This window comes from Limanda limanda, chromosome 8, assembly GCF_963576545.1.
Source record: "Limanda limanda chromosome 8, fLimLim1.1, whole genome shotgun sequence".
In the NCBI taxonomy this organism is placed as follows: Eukaryota; Metazoa; Chordata; class Actinopteri; order Pleuronectiformes; family Pleuronectidae; genus Limanda; species Limanda limanda.
In genome coordinates, this window is record NC_083643.1 from 4,823,659 (window position 1) to 4,840,662 (window position 17,004).

The 17,004-nt window shown below is 41.2% G+C and overlaps 1 protein-coding gene across 1 annotated transcript in view; it reads left to right on the forward strand.

Moving 5' to 3' along the window:
- The window catches only part of il34 (interleukin 34), a 33,105-nt gene that overhangs the window by 1,271 nt on the left and 14,830 nt on the right, over positions 1-17,004 (forward strand). Inside the window, exon 2 of the mRNA XM_061076929.1 lies at positions 5,812-6,152. Coding sequence (XP_060932912.1) covers positions 6,107-6,152 — 46 coding nt within the window. The 5' untranslated portion in view covers positions 5,812-6,106. The remainder of the gene's footprint in view (positions 1-5,811; positions 6,153-17,004) is intronic.

Genomic DNA, 17,004 nt, shown 5'->3' on the forward strand with positions numbered 1-17,004 from the left:
TCTTCTGTTTTTTCTTCTTCTTCTTATTCAAACTAACATCTCTTGTCGCTGATGTTATCGAAAGGTCCCATTTATCAATTTGCTTTATGAATATAAACTTGTGGCCACTGATTTGAACCCACCAGCCAGCAGCAGATCACACAAAGCAAACTGTTCCATCTCTGGCTGTTGTTGCACACGAGCTGACAGTCACAGTCGATATTCACATCAACCAGCATCATATTGATATTCTCTCTCATAGATTGATATTTCCCAGCATCAGTAACAGCAGTTGTTTGAATGGATTCTCTGCACTGACATCATTCAGCTTCTATAACATCATCTAACTGCTGCTCTGTGCTTGTTGCTCGTTCCTGTTTCTCTCCGGCTGCGTCCACACTGATATGTCTTAGATTTAAAAAAACATTCATGCTCAGAAACTGACACTTTGCAGATACTCCAGATATCTGTTCCTTTTAATTTACTCTCCAGCTGAGAAAGTGCGGAGTAAACAATCTGCCTCCGGTGTTTGTGCGATATGGAGGTTCAGTTGTGTTTGTGCGGAAGCTGATTTACTGATTCACTCTTCTTCTACCAACTGTAGCTTCACCAGTCATGAAAAGATCTGTTAAAAGACATAAAGAAAAGCGTTGGAGGGATAATACAACGCTGTTTATATCTCAATCAGTCAATTCCAACTTTTTATATTGTAATAATCGCATTTTATGATGGTGTCATCATGACATAATTTCCACCGTATGATGGTGAATGACTGGTTAATCTATTTAAACTGTGGACCATGTCAATAATGTTGCAAAAGTTAAAGCATTTCTACCCAATAGGAAGTCATTTTTTAGTAAATCATTCATTCATAGTGTTGTCAAAATGACAACTTTTCATTCATCACATGACATCTCATGATTGGGATTAATCTTCTGATCAATCTAAGCTTTTGATCTCGATTATGATAGAAAATTAGATATGTTTTTTATTTTTTGACCATATCTTTGATCTTTGACAGATTCGCTCCAAAAGTGAATCATCCGGAGACACGCTCTCATGTGATATTCACACCAAGTTTAGGCGACAGCATCACCCAGGTTCCTGGCGTGTTGGCACATATTTAAAAGATGTGACCAGCTTTTGCTTAGATCAGCTTTCAGCCACCTGCAGCTAACGGCGACGTGTTGGCGTTGGGTTGTCAGTCATGAATGTGATGTTGTGTTTGGGGTTGATTGACGAGCTCAGAGGGCAGACTGACGCTGTCGGGGAAATGCATTTCTATAAGATCCAAAGATAGAAAAGAGAGGGAACTGGAGGGTAGGAGAAAAGGAGAAACGTCTGGTTAGTCAGATCCCTGCAGAGTTTGTGTGTGTGTGAGGTTTGGGGCTGCGGTCAAATAGTCGTGTTTGCTTAAGTAAGTTTCTAAATGAGTAAAGTGAGGTGTAATTATCAGTCCCAGCCTCGAGGAAAGGAAACAGGACTTTGCCACAGCTCCTTGCAGCAGCAGCAGCACATCACTGCAGTTTCATCAAAACAGATGCATGTACAGAGCTCGTGTTTTTTCACGAATCCCCCCCTTCAGCTGACAGACAGAGATTTCTGGATTTATTTGCAGGATTGATATTTTTAACAGCTCAACTTCTCCAACCCTCATAATCCTTTAATATTTGTGTCCTCCTTTGTGTTGAAAGGAGCCAGTTGAAGTGGTTCGATGCCTGCTGGGCGCCTTTCTATAGAGTTTCTCCAAGCACCGTCTTGGTGGAGAACCTGGGGTAGACCCAGAACTTGCTGGAAGGATCATATTTCCTGTTTGACCTCGTATTACCTCGAAGTGTTGATGGGTTTGGAATGTTTCTTCAAAATCAGCCGATATCGGTTTCAGCGTTTTTCTGATGTGAAAACTTTTATTTAACAGAATAAACACAAATCACTAAAAGAGATTATTTTCTTAATTCAGGTTTTATATATTTGCCTTTTTTTGTTTTATTTTCTTTTACAGTCATTTATACTCTGTCGTATACTTTGTCGTCAGGGCTGATGACGATATTCTAGGAATTATCGCTGATATTGGCCAGTGTATTGGAATCAGAAAGGGGCAATGATGGGTGGACATGCATGAAACCAGTGTTTGTCTATCGGATTCACGATGGCTATGTGTTTGGGTGGGGGGGGGCAAACAGCGCTGTGTGCAGCTGTACAATGATGCAGCTGCACAAAACCCTAACTGGAAGATGGTTCATGTAGCTCTGAGAAGTGAAAAAACGTTTTTTGATTCATAATGAAGCTGTGGCAGTTGAAATTGCATGATGGTGGGCTGCCACACACTAGGTAATTAATCAGAAACCCTGTGTACTTGTGTCCTGGCTGTAATTACAACCTGTTTCATCCATTGAACATGTGAAACCATCAGTCTGGTTTACTCATTTGTGTTTGCATATGTCTGCAGCAACAGGCTGGCAGGCTGCAGCGCTGACTTCGCCCCTGGTGGAATATTCATGCATCCAGTAAGTCGAGGAGTCGTAGTGAGCCGGTTGCTCGCTGGGGTACGATGTGCAGCTGTGGACTGTTTAAAAATAACTCTTTCTGAATCTGAGTGTCTCTGAACAGAATGGAAATGCCTCAAATGTCCCCGTATGTGTTTCTGATGTTCTGGCAGAAATACGAGAAACACTTTTTGCATATAATATGATGCAATCCATTGCAACACCACCACATACCGGAGCGTGTCAAAAGATCTTTAAATTCCAGTGTGAAGTTTATACACTTGGCCTTTCTCTCCTTTCTGCTCATCTCTCTGCTGGGTGCTGTAAATTTAAACTGGGCTCTGGAGCTGCATCTGAAATGACCTCGTGGTTCATCAGACGATGCGAGATTGTCTTACATGTCGAAAGTGAGAGGACAAAAATATTCTTTACCAGAAACACATCTGTTCACCATATGTGAAGATGGTGCCCGAAGGTGCGGGTTTGAAACTGAGCTGGTGCAGCAGGACTCCTCTGAACTGCTGATAGACCTCGTCCTGTAGGTTCTGCTCATGGGAAGGTTCTTTATTGAGGATGGGTAGAAGATGTCGTCTCGTGGGATTCCATCGCTCTCTGGATGGTCCAGTGTGGTCAACCCTGTGATTTGTGGGATTGTAGGTGCAGTGATTTCCTTCTGTTACGAGTATGAAGGCCACAATTAATTTAATAAAATTGTATTTGTATAACACCAAATCATAACATACATTATTTCAAGGCAATTTGCAAAGTACGGTCGGGACCTTCAAATTCAAGAGAAACCCAACAGTTCCCACAATGAGCAGCACTACATTCTTTAATGCTTTTTTGTATTGTCTACAATTTGTCATTATGCCTTTTGTATATTATGTAATGCACTTTGAATTGCCATGTTGAAATGTGCTGTACAAAATAAACTTGCCTTCAGCCAAGAAAATGTTGAAGAAAGGAGACAAAAGAGAGATAAAGAGGGAGGAGTAGGGACGAGAGAGGAGAGAGAGCAAGACCAGGAACAGTTGTGTAACCATAGAGGTGTGAGGTGGATGACGACATTAAATCGTGATTGAACGATAAAAATGTCTCTGCTTTTACGTCCTCCCCCACCTGGAGCAAGGAATGCGTTTTAAGGATAATGTGGCCAGAGGTTTGGAGATAGCAGCTGGATTTTTATCCATTTTTAAATACTGGTAGTATATGAAGAACATGCAGACAATACAGGTGCTCCATAAATCCAGCGCTTACCTCTGAACATGTGTGGGCTTCTTTCTTTTACCACTAACTGGTCAAAGCTGTGATTCAGCCTGTGAAATATCCCAATATGAAATGGTTCAGCCCAAAATAAAAAATAAATTCAAATGCCCCTCAGACTGAACTGTAATGTCTAAATGTTTCACTAAGTCAAAATCTTCAATTATAAACAATATAAAATACTTTTTAATGATCAAATACCTTCAAAACTGATATATTGGCTGATACTACCACTAAGGGCGTTTATGTTACTGATTTTCTTCTTTTTTTTTTACATAATAACCAATGCAGAAAAGATCTTTAAAAATATATACTTTAACCTGCGTCCATGTCCGCATTCGTCTTTACCAAGTCGACCCCACGAGTCGGTGTAATTGAGTGCAAGCGTAACAGCAAGAACTCTGAGGACCAGTTCCTTCCTGACGTAAACTGCAAACTGACAAAAGTAAGAAAGAAAAAAAAAATGAAGCAATGCTGTGACTGTTGGTCAAAATCGTCGACCTGCGGGGGGGCAGACCTAAAGAGCACTGTAGTTTACTGCTGCTGTTCTAATTGGAAACATAACCACATGAGATCTGGAGCTCATCACAACCAGATGTGCGCTGTAACTGATTTCTTGCTCATAACATGCAGGTGTAGAATCACAGGGATTTGGGAATATGTCGGGTTTATTAATAGTCTTATGGTTGCAGGCAGCCTGATGAATGGAAAGCACACTGTCTAAAGCAGAGTATTGAAGGTATTGGAAAAGAAAATGGGTACTTGTTGGTTTATGGTTTTGCCTTCTTACATTTGCAGAATCATTTCAGTGATTTGGAGGGTTTTGTAACATTTGTGTTTCTTGTTGCTATAAGTTAAGCTGTTGGTTGTTTGCGCTGGTCACTCGCTTATCACTCGCTCTCCCTGAATCGTCCTTGATTTGTGACACAGACGCCACATTAGATTGACTTTGGGCTCATTTCCACATCTGTTCATGTAAATGTAAATTGAAAAGTAAAAAGTTTCCTCTTAGAAATAAATCCTGAACTTGAGTCTTGTCCACATATAATATAACATAGCGAACGCTCAGTGAACTCACTGCACACGTGTGACGTAATGCTGTTAGTTAGTATCCCGCTCAACAGCATAACCCAGAGCAGCGTACTTGGTTTTCTCCTGTCTCTGTGTGTGTGTGTGTGTGTGTACAAAATAACTAAAGAACTAACACACAGATTTTCACCAACCTTGGCAGAAATGTTAGCCGGGAGCTTCTCTCCAGATGATAAACTTCTGGAGACGAACAGATGAGTGTCACCTACACTCTGAGGTCTTAGTGCCTGCTGAGAACAATATGCTTGACATGTGAGCATGGGCAGTACATCAGTACATCTACTGAGTTTATGCTGAATCCTGCCTGCCTGCCCGGGATGGTAAAAACTTTACTCCTGTTTGAACGGGCCACAGAAAGAGAGAGAAAGAGAGAGCTGTGCTGGTTATGCGTTGCCACTCGGATGCTATTCATTCTAATTTGTGTAAGTTCAGCTCGTATTTCTCTCCTTTTCATTGACCATCCGGTTCAAACTTAGTCAATCTGTTTGGTCGTTAGCTGGATCACCTGGTGGTGGCTTCGGATAAACCGTCAGAAAAACTGTTTAGCTATGACTCAGATTGTGATAACTGTTTGGGCCCGATTAGTGCTGACAGATAATAAAATGTTTTGTTCACTAGAGTTTTGATTATCAAATAATTATCACTAATAAATACTGAAAAAGTCTCTGTAAGAGGAGATGCACAATGAGTAAGGACTCCTCTTAGTTTCCTGCAAAGATTTGCAGGAATATGTCAGAATGTGGAAGTTCAGTAGCTGCTTATTTAAATGTGAAAGTGCAACAAATATAATGCAAACTGTTGAGAGCCTCCTGCAGAACCTGAATCGTCGTTGTGTGGCCCTGACCGGTTCACTCTGATCCATAGTGTTTGTAGCTTTCTGTCGACTTCATCTTTAGAGCTAACGTGACGTGTGGACCCACATGTTCCGTTCAGGAAGAAACTTTCAGATTGGATTTCCAACCCTGTCTGACTGGTTTTTCTCTCTTGTTTTCAGACGTTCTACATCAGGAAGCACAGGAGCCGTAAACGGATCTGTCTCTGCCAGAGATGCACACCAGTGCAATGAAGACCTGAAGCCTGAGAATCCATGTGTGCCCCGCTGAACACACACTCTGACGAGTTACAGACACCGGTGTTGTAGCAGTGTGTGTGTCTGTGTGTGTGTGAGTGTTTGTGTGCGTGTGCCTATGTGTGTGCATGTATATGTGTGTGTGTGCGTGTATGTGTGTGGCCGACCCTGTGTCTGTATTTGTGCCGAAAAATTCAGCTGAGGACGTAAACCAAAGAGTATGATCCATCAGTCCACCTCAGTCTACCTGCTAGGAGGCCTTTTAGGTAAGAAACATGTGAGTGTGTGTCTGCGCTGGTGCACGCTGTTGTAATTAATGCTGAGCTGGAAATCTGTGTGTTTATGAGTGTGACAGACAGATGAACAAGATATGTGATAATGGTGTGAGACAGTGAGGGAAAGATCCTGCGTCTTTTCATACGTGACCTTTTTAATGTTTTTTTCATGAATATGTTGTCGTCATACACACATTCATCTGCAAATGTGTAAGTGGCACTTTGAGGCCCAGTTCCTTGCCCATAACGTCAGAGCCACTATCACTAATGTTATTGTTCCCCATAGGGCCTGCAGCTTACTTCATTGCAGTACATGCGTCAACCCCCCTTCAGGCTTAATTCCTTTCAAATCTCAACATACTAAAAGCATTTGTGGAAGATACAATACATCCTTTCAAAAATCATGTGAGTGACATAAGGAATATTGTTCTAAACATGGATCACATTCAAGGCATATGATCAAAGCAGGAATTTTCCACACATGTTTCGTCCTGAAGAAGGTGAATCAAATCTGGAGGTGTCAAGGTTTCATGACATCCCATCACTTCACACCTATTTCCTGAGTCACAGACGGGGGTGTTACCTGTGCTCGCCCCCCCGAGGATGTAGATAAATGACAGAGTAGAAACACAGCATCAGCGATAGTATGATTAAAACAGGGACCTTATATTTTTGAAATGCAGGTGGTGTGAAGGTGTGAAGAGCAGTATGAACTGGGTGATGCTATCATGTGCATCACAGTCAAATACAGTCAGCACACATTTCCCCTTCTTGTCAGAAAGGAAGCACTCCCCTGTTCCTACTTCCCCCTGTGGCGGCGATGACAAGATGTTGAGTAGTGAGGTTTCGGCTAAAAACCTTTTTTGTGCCACTCTTATATTTCACTTGACCTTCTGAGTCTGACCCATGTAATCGTGCACCCTGAACATTTCACGATAATCCATGAGAGAAAAAAAAACATTCATACTTTTGATAATTGGCACTTTTTAACCACATGTGGTTTTCATCAGTTTCTTCTGATCGTGGGAAGAGAATCAGTCGAACTTCTGTTGTTGCTGAAAGAGAAAAGTCAAATCTATCCAAGATGAAGAAAACCATTTGCACGATTGCTGCTATTTCACGACATGTGGTCCTCGTTGGGTGCTGAACTGTACTGAAATATAATGAGAGATGAAATTATAATAAATTAAGGATCTATTAAGAACACGTTCTGTCTCCAAATGTGTGATATTTGGAAATTCCCAGTATAACAATATCTGATCCCCATTAAAATCTCTGATTTCATGACAGGTTATATATCACATTAATTTTTAGAGCCGCAGCTAAACATTGTTTTCATTATTGATTAATGTGCAGATTGTTTTCTCAAATAAGAGATTGATCCTTGAGTCTGTAAAAGGCTGTAAACTAAAAAGACCGGCTACTTTATTATTCCTCAAAAACAAATTAGATTTATGCTCCTGGAGTGCTGTTCTACTAGCGTTCCAGCGGGGGCACTGTTGTTGTCAGTCCCCTTGTGTGCATATCGTTGTTAGAACTTGAGAATGAGGTCCCAAGCATCTCTCACGATGAAGCTTCATGCAAAGAGGAACCTTTCTTCTCCCTGTGTCTCCTGCTGCCTCCCACAATGCGAAGGCTCTTTGCCCGTAGGTGTGACTGGTTGCTTGTCTCTGTGTGTCGGCCCGTCCCTCTTTTCAGGTTGGACCCTCAAAGGTTAAACTTAAATGTTGTGCTTTGCTTTATTCACGCTCTTTGACAAATCAAACAAATCATTGCATCATACGACTTTAGCTTCTTCTACACCCGAGAATCTCCTAGAGGCAAAATGTAAGTATAGAAATCCTGTCAAAGTACAGTCAGACTAAAAATAAATATACCTGTCTGCTCGGTGCCGTTACTCCTCCCTGCCGCTGCAGGGTGCACGTGCAGCAGCATGACACATCTCCAAAACATCTCATTTACCCTCTGGCAGCTGACTGTCGGTTTAGGAAGCACTTGATATTGATATTCAGTAGTTGTCTTTGAAAACTTGTGTTTTCTATTCAGTCAATCAACTGTGGAAATCCCCAAATCCTGATGGAGATAAATATCTGAGCCCAACTGTGGATTAGGGTTTGGTACATTTCACCCAATAGTGGATCACTGGCTCACTTATCTTCATTTAAGACTTTAAGACTATTTTATTCAGTTCTTTCAAAGAGATAATCTCGCTCAACTGGGTCGTGACATTTACTCCCATTATGGTAAAAGTGTTATATCACTAATTTTCTCTTGATACAGGTCGATACGCGATGCAGACCATGTCAGCTCCGATAACTGGGACTGTGCTTAAACCTTCTCATGGATACAAACACATCAACGTGTTTGATTTTCTAGTTTTTTCAGCCTTTTTCTATGTTTACTCATATTTTTTCTTAGCAGAGGAGTTGATGCTTGTCCTCAGGCCATTAAACAGGCCTCATGAAACATGAAAGCGACTCGTGGTACCTCTCTGAGGAATGGAATGGAGGCATTTAAATTCCTGTGGGTGATAATGTTGTCATGTGCACCATCAATTAGAAACATGACAACATGAGCTGTTAGTCATATGGATCGTCAAACTGCTGTTGGTTTGCTACCGGGCACAGAAACGTGTGAAATTAATATGTTGTATCAGTGAATCCAATTTAGTTTTTTATGTTTTCTTATACAAGCAGAGATACATATTTGGACTGGGAACTTTATTTTCCAATTTTTTTTGTGACCTCTTCTTGATAATACGACATCATAGTGGAGAACATTTTCTGAACAATAGAAGCTTTAGACATCGTGGAAAAAGGGTTTCTCTGACCAGACTTTCATTCAGCTTGAGCTGTGACCTTTAAACGAATAGCTTCAAAACTAAAAATTCGGGATGTACTACCCCCCAAGTAATACTCACAACCTGTTTGTTGCACATCTGCTCACACACGTGGATAAATACCGACCTCCGGGAATGCCAGCGAGCGGGGTAATAAAGGGGAATGATCTTTTCTGTGCTGCTTCAGTATTCAAAGATTTTAATACTGTTCATGTTCTTTTTAAGTCTCAATCTGTAGAGACTTGTGAACTTTCTAAGCTGCGGGATATGTGCATTTACTGGTGACTGCAACGTTCTGCTTAGTCAACACCCCCTGGTTGTAGTTATGTTTTCATCTGTGTTTGATTTTTAGCCGGATAAAACAAAAACTACTCACCCGAGTGCCATGAAATCGTAGGGAGGAGGGTGGGGTAGACCTTAGAAAGAACCCATTACATTTTGATGTGGATCAAGAATGTTTTCATCAATTTCCTTTTACATTGTGAGATGTGGGGCGCTTTAAACAATTTTTAAAATTTACTTCTGACAAAATATTTCAGTGATCTTGATTAAAAAAAATCAGACTTGTTTAGGGTACTCTCTGTGAGAGATGTTGTCTCACGTGAGATCAGTGTTGGACTATTTTAACTCAGACTGAGGAGCTCCTTCCATTCGACTGTAATAAATATGTGGTTATTGCACGATGCCCATTTTGTCCAACACATCCCCCTTCAATAGGAGACTTATCTAAAGCTATGACATTCAAATGCACAGAGACATGTTTGTAAGAGGTACTACCATGCTACCACACATACTACCACACATGCATTTATAGGCAAGTACTTCCCTGGGGCTGTATCCTGCAGCTTCTTCATCCCCTCTGAGTCACAAATGCAAATCGAAGGAGAAGGTTGTTGAGTCATTGAAAGTCTCAACAACCTATTACATAGCCTGTAAACTCTTAAATTTCCACTCATAAACAATGAAGATGTGACAATCAAGCACAAGCTGAATTAGATTCGTTGATATTATTAAGTTTAAGTAAGTATTTGAACACTTAATACAGATATATAGACAAAAGATGGTTTAAGTGTTTATCTTAAAAATGTGCAGGGAAGGTTTGAGAGGCTGACAAACTGATGAAGGTTCAGCTCAGGATCCAGATCCAGAGCGAAGATGCAGAGCAGGAAGAGGCCGTGTTGTCAGGTGTCCTGAGACATGGGTCATCGGTAGACACAGATTACTGGTAGAAAAAATCTGACATGTAGGTGTGGCTGCAGAGCGTTTTTACTGCTGGAGGTGGTGGAATGAACTGGAGGCGTCTGGGAGAATGAGCCGGGTTTTAAATACTGCTGCAGGGGGTTGAGATTGACTGGTGGACGAGTGGGGAGAGCGGGGAAACCTGGGACTCACACACAAACACACACACACACACACAAAACCTTTACTTCTATCTTAGTGAGAAAACCCATTCAATTTCTTAGCCCCTTACACTAACTTTAACTATCACAACTAAATGCCTAATCCTAACCTAAACCTAATTCTAACCCCGAAATCAAGTCTTAACCCTCAAACAGCCCTTTATATAGGGAAATGTCCTCAATTTGTCAAAATGTCCTCACTTTGTCTAAATGTCCTCACTTTGCCAAAATGTCCCTACCTGGTCTTGCCTAAACATGGTTCTCACAAAGACATCTGTGCAGACACACACACACACACACCTTATCCCTGACATTGACCTACCCTCTGAACATTTGGTCCCCATGACGTCTGCTGCTCCTGGAGAGAGAGAGGGAGAGGAAGAGAGAGAGAGAGAGAGAGAAAGAGGGTCGTCCACTAACTAGAGGGTCGGCGGTTCGATCCCCAGCAGGCTGTGTTTCTGAAGTTACTGATTTGCCCCTGACAACTGTGCCGACAGGTGTGTGAATAGTGCAAAAGCGCTTCATATGCAGGTGCAGTATGAATTTGTGGTGGAATGGGTGAATGCGACTAGTGTTTCGACACACACACAGACACACACACACACAGAGACACACACACACACACAGAGACACACATAAAGGAGGGAAGATCAAGGACAAACAATAAAAACAAGGCTGTGGAGCAGCAGCAGGAAGACACAAGATAAATATGGACATATTTGTTTAATATTGCAAATTCCTCTGTGACTAATGGAGGAAACCTGGTGGCAGATGATGCAGCTGGCGTTGCGCACGTCCTCGCTCATGCACCCCAGCCTTTGATAATAATTCTTTAATAATTATAATAATCATAATCACCCTTTCCCTGCTGAATCTCTACAAGCCACAGTTCTGTTTTTGTTTCGCTGGCAGACTAAGCTCATCTGATTCCCTGACCGTGTCTTTATTGGTTCTAATGGCTCCTGAATTTGTTTTAAGATAAGAAGAGCAAACGCGGGGTTCGCGTCCTCACCAAAATCACCAGCTAACCTCTTGGATTAACACCCAAAACAACACGAGTGTGAAATAGTTAGACTGAGGGCACAGTGAAAACCAGGAATGCATCAAGAGCAGTAAACAACAGGGTGGATGAGGACGGGACATGATTATTAGACGAATGGCTGAAATGATATTTATAAAACCATTATGCAGCCTGGAATGTGGTAGGTTTCAGACTACGAGGCCATTGTCTAGATCAAACAGGGACAAATGTTAAATGAAGTAACCTCGTAACAAATCAAAATATGATTTGGATAATTTAATCTGGTTAAATGTTAAACCTATTCTCAACGCTCACAAGGCCACATTCAAAGTCATGCAACGAAATAGTTTGGATGAAAGAAACAAACACACAACAATAAAACATCTGATTCCTGTGATACCTGTTGATTTTACACACGGGTTAAATAGTGGTGGAGATTCCCACAGCACAACCACACCAGCTAGTGAAGGAGTCAATGCTTCAAAAGTATAGGTCCTTTTAATGCACAAACCAGAAGAGGGCTCAAGGTTTAACATTGTCCTCGAAGACGAGACCTTGCTGTGACACCATTTTACTTGTGTTTGTATAATGACAGGCACGTAAAAAAACCAAGCAACCTTTAAATTAAGTTTTATTTGGGAGCAAACCTAGGTTACTTGCTGGAGAGATGAAAGCTTGGAGCTAAAACTGACATCTTCCTTCAGCCAACACAAGCTCTACCTGGAGGTAACCAGCAGGGCCTTATCTGCTGACCTCAGTGGTCAAGAGGGCACTTACCAGGTCAATACATTTGAGAGGTTTTAAAGAGCAAGGACGCTGCAGGCATCTTAAGTTAGCAATAAACATTTCACATGGAATGAGGCCATACTACTAATCCTGTCTGGGCTAGGCTCCACTGGGGAGACAATCTCCAGATCCTTTCCTCTTTACAGGGAGGTTATGTTTTCACCCCTGTCAGATTGTTTGTTGATTTGTTTGTTTGTTAGCAAGATTACACTAAAACAACCTGACGGATTTTTACGAAATTTGGAGAGAGGATGTGTTTTGGGTCAGGGAAGACTTTTTCTTTACATCACGTTCTTAAACATAATAACAGCAATAATAATGAGGATAACTTTATTTGTATATTCCCCAAACAAATGAATAAAAAGTAAAAGATAAGCGGATGTTTGGGACATTTCAATTCAATTTTAACCGCGAAATCACAACATATTAACGTAGGGACCTTTAAACATGATAGAGAAACTCAACAGTTCCCACAATGAGCAGCACTTTGAGCATTTTGGACTCTACTGCCTTGTCACGTCTTTTCTTGAACTCTAATTTAAACTTTTTGTTGTTGCCGGACCTCCCGGCTCAGACAGGAATCCTACCATTCTCATCTGCCACTTTCATCTCCAGTCTGGACACTTTGTTGTTTCCTTGACACAACCTGGTCTTGTTGTAAATCACAGACCTGTTCTCTGTATCCATCTTTACGCTCCTGCTGTGTGTCTGGGTTTAGGATATTTAATGGGCTCGCTCCACTCGATCTGGATGTTGTTGTCTGTCCCCAGTCCTGCAAAGAGGTGTTGACCTCAACCCTGAACCTCTTTCGTTTATCCCCTCATTGTCCCCATTAACTCTTGTTGCAGTCAGAATTTCCTCACATGTTTCACCGTCATGCTCGGTCCTCCATGCAATATCTTGCATTTTCTTTTGTTCTTTTATGTCAATTTTTTTTTCACCAAATTGTTTTCTTTTCCACACTTGTTGCCTGAAGGCTGCGCATTTGTTCTTGTTTTGTCACCACAAAACTTGCAGCAGATCTTGTCGTGTTTGTCTTGAACTTTCTCCACCATCCGTTATTCCTGTTCTGGTCAGATTCTCTTCCCTGACTAATTCCTCCCTCGACGCAGAGTTGTTTTTGTTATATGCGAATCAACAGGTCTCTATTTTTTTCCAGAATCACAAATGCTTACCCACACTCTCAGGTCTGTCACAACGTTTTCATCTCATTCTTGATTCCAGACGAAATATCAGTACCTCTTTAGCGTCTCATTTACTCTTGGTTTACAGCGTTCGTCGTCACAGTCCAGTGGTTCCACAAGATAAAATAAACTATGAACATTATTCCTATTGGTTCAACTGGTTGATCTACAGCCTGAATGATCCACTGACTATAAGGTACGCTGACAAAGTGAAATAAAGGGCGGAGAGAACTCAGGATTCCTAAATTCTGACTATGAAGTTTTCTACCCCGCGTGTCAGCGAAACCCCCTTAAACTAAAAACTTAAGACAACTTAAGTGTTTCTACCTGCAATAACATATTATTTATTACTAGATGTAAAACGGTGAATATCTAATTTATTACCGACAGATAAATATACAGGAGAATTCTTTACCTCATGCCAAATACTGAAAGCAGTGGAATTGTATTTTTGGACACGTCTGTAATAGATTGCCTTTGTTCAAATAGCAATTTTATGGAACTTTACCTGGAATAAGTATTTTCAAATTCTCTAGAATATCAGGATCAAAGCTTTACAGCCACTGGAGAAAAACATGCAAACTTGTAAGTCAGACTCCTGAGCGATGATTGATGTCACATTTCTAGAAACCCGTCAGTTTACAGACGGACATCTGTGTACATTTATTTGTTTCAGATGTTCCCGCATTAAAACACAGAACTGCACAAAGAGAATAATTACTAATCACAGTTAAATAACACGGACAGAAGCACATGTAGAGTCATTTAACTAAAGTAAAGTAAGACGTTCTCCTTAACGTTTAATCTTTATAAACTGATCAGAATGAGAAAGTACACTGACGGCTTATGTTGACATGTTCAGCTATTCCCCTTGGACTTGTTTGTGAAAATCTGAACAATTCCAGACAAAAATAACATTTTCAGATATAGAAACAGAAAATAAGCTTAATATTTTTAAAGTTTTAATGGAATCAAGGAAAAAGAAACTAATATAAAAGACAGAAAAGTTAACAAAAAATATTTTTTAGAAGAGTTTCAAAAGAGGTAGCTTCTCATTCAGTCGGAGGAGCCTTACAGCAAATGCCCTACCACCCCCTTGTCTCACGCTTTGCCCTTGGGACAGGGAGCAACAGCTGGTCTGCAGATTGGTGAGTACGAGCAGGGATGGAGGTGTTGGAAAGGTCATCAATGGGAGATGGGGAAAAGCTGCTCTCTAATTTAACAAGCAGCAGTAACTTTAATTTATCTGTTTTTAAAATAACAGATGCGAGAAAACAGGACATGTGGTTATAAAAGCACTTGCAGTGGTATTTTGAGGATGTTAGAGGTGGTCTTTAGGGAATTCCACCAAAATAATAAGTTTGTCTCTAAAATGTTGACGACCAGATATAAACGTCAAGTCGTCCATCTTTCTATATTGTCTGTAATTGAAGGGGTCAATAGCGTCTCAGGTTGGAGAGCAGAGGCGCCGGAGGTCGAGCCCGTCCTCACAGGCTCCGTCCTCCCACCTTCCAGAGAGTCATTACTCTCCATTTGTTTGTGGACCCTTATCTTTTTAGAATAGGTTGACCCCACACTCAGGCCTCAGCTCTCCGGTGGAGGCGTCCTCTAAAGCAGCTTTCAGACATGAAACACTCCAGAGGTGCATGTGTGAGACGCGCTGCAGTTTCTACAGACTTTATCCACCTTGTATAAAGTTATCACATGATCTCTGCAGTGGAGTTAATCCGTCACTTCCTGCCTCAGTCTGCTCGCCTGATACATGCGGAGGATTCTATGCTGTTGTGAACGCTTCTGTGCAGAGAGCCACCCGCTGCGTTGTGCGTGTGTTAAAGACAAACTCTGGGTCAACTCTGTAGGCTATTCTCTGGATTTCACCCAGCAGAAGCGCACATACTTCCACGACAGGCGCGTGTCCAGCTTTTGCGATTGGTCGGTTCAGCCCAAGAGAAATATGCAGTCGTCTCTCAGGGGCTCGAGACGTAGTGTTAATGCCAGTGTGTGGGTTTCAGTGAGATAACATACAAGTGTTATCAGCACAATAAACTTGGAAGTATCAGACGTAAAACCCTTGACCTGATGTTATAGTTTAATGATTTACTGTGCTACTTTTAACTACTTAATGTGTCGCAGGCCCCCGATCGGGCAGCTCCTTTACCACCAACAGTGACTCCGGTCGTCCATCACTCAATCAGGGCCCGAGGCAGAGGTGTTTCCCACTCGATTCCTCAGAGAAGAGCAACCTGAGGAATGTTTCCACTTGGTCACTGACAGAAGCTTACAGGGTAACCTCAAGGGTCAATCAGGCTTTTCACTGTCGAGACACTTCCTTCTACTTAATGAGTTGAGATCAAATCAGCAGGGGATCTCTGCTTTTAAAATAAGTACGTTGTGGAATCGTAAATACACTCTTTGCATATCGGAAGTCAGCCAAATAGATATGATAAAGTTTTAGAGTTGTGAGTTATCATTCAAAAGCATTGTGGATGGTTTGCAGTAGTTTCCAGATCCTTCATATTTTTTCTTTAATTTTCCTGACACTTATGATACTAATTATTACTTATTGATCCCTATTTTTGATTCGCTGCTGTATCATTGCAAATTTCCCCATTTAGGGGCTAATAAAGGATTATTTTATCTTATCTTATTTTATCTTTTCTTATCTTATGGCGTTTTATCTGAAAACAGTTTGACCAATGAATCGCTCCCACTTGTGTGTGTGTGTGGCTCAAACAGATTCAACCGACTGAAACTCTGCCAAAATAATGCCTTCATTGCCAAGAACACTTAATGTAAAAATTATCAGTGCAAATTAGTCCATTCAGTCTCTCTCTCACAGACTGAGACGCAAACACACGTGCAGACAGAGTTACAAGCATTCGCATGTGTAGCAGCATGAGCCTGCACGCAGGATCAGATGCAGAAACACATTTTATGAAGCATTTACAGCCTCTCTGAACTTTTCACATGTGCAGTTCTTTGACAGCCAGCACAGACTCATACACACATCCATCATCATTTACAACCAAGCTAACTGAGATGACTCAATTCATATTGTTCCCCTGCTAAATCAAGGGGACAGTCGTTTCCGTGTAATATACAAGTAATGTAATGTGAGTAATGACGATTTAAAAAAATTATAACGAGCTGCTCATCTGCATCAATGGTCTGGATTTAGTGGAATTAATGCAGTTAAAAAGAAGCAGCTGTGAATAAAAACCAAAACAAAGACTTTTCTGGGATATTGAGCTTTTGCATGCTTTATCTGACAGTCATTTTCTGTGCTCTACACAAAGGAAGACTTCCAGATGGAACAGCAGCTCTTCCACCCTCTTACCTGTGAGTTAATAGGCTGTCAACAGTGTCCTATTCAAAAAGAAATCATTAAGAAAATAGGATTTTTACCACCAATGGTGTGAGAATATGAAATTGAAATTATTGTGATGTTGAATGTGCCAATACTGCAATTATTACCTCAGTGAGGGATGGTTTGCTTTTGTCTGCGTGTGTTTCGTTAGCTGGTCTGAAATAATCCACTGGAGGGATTACGATGAAACTTGGTGGAAGGGTGTGGTGTGGGTCAGAGAAGAGCCCATGGAAATTTGGTGCAGAT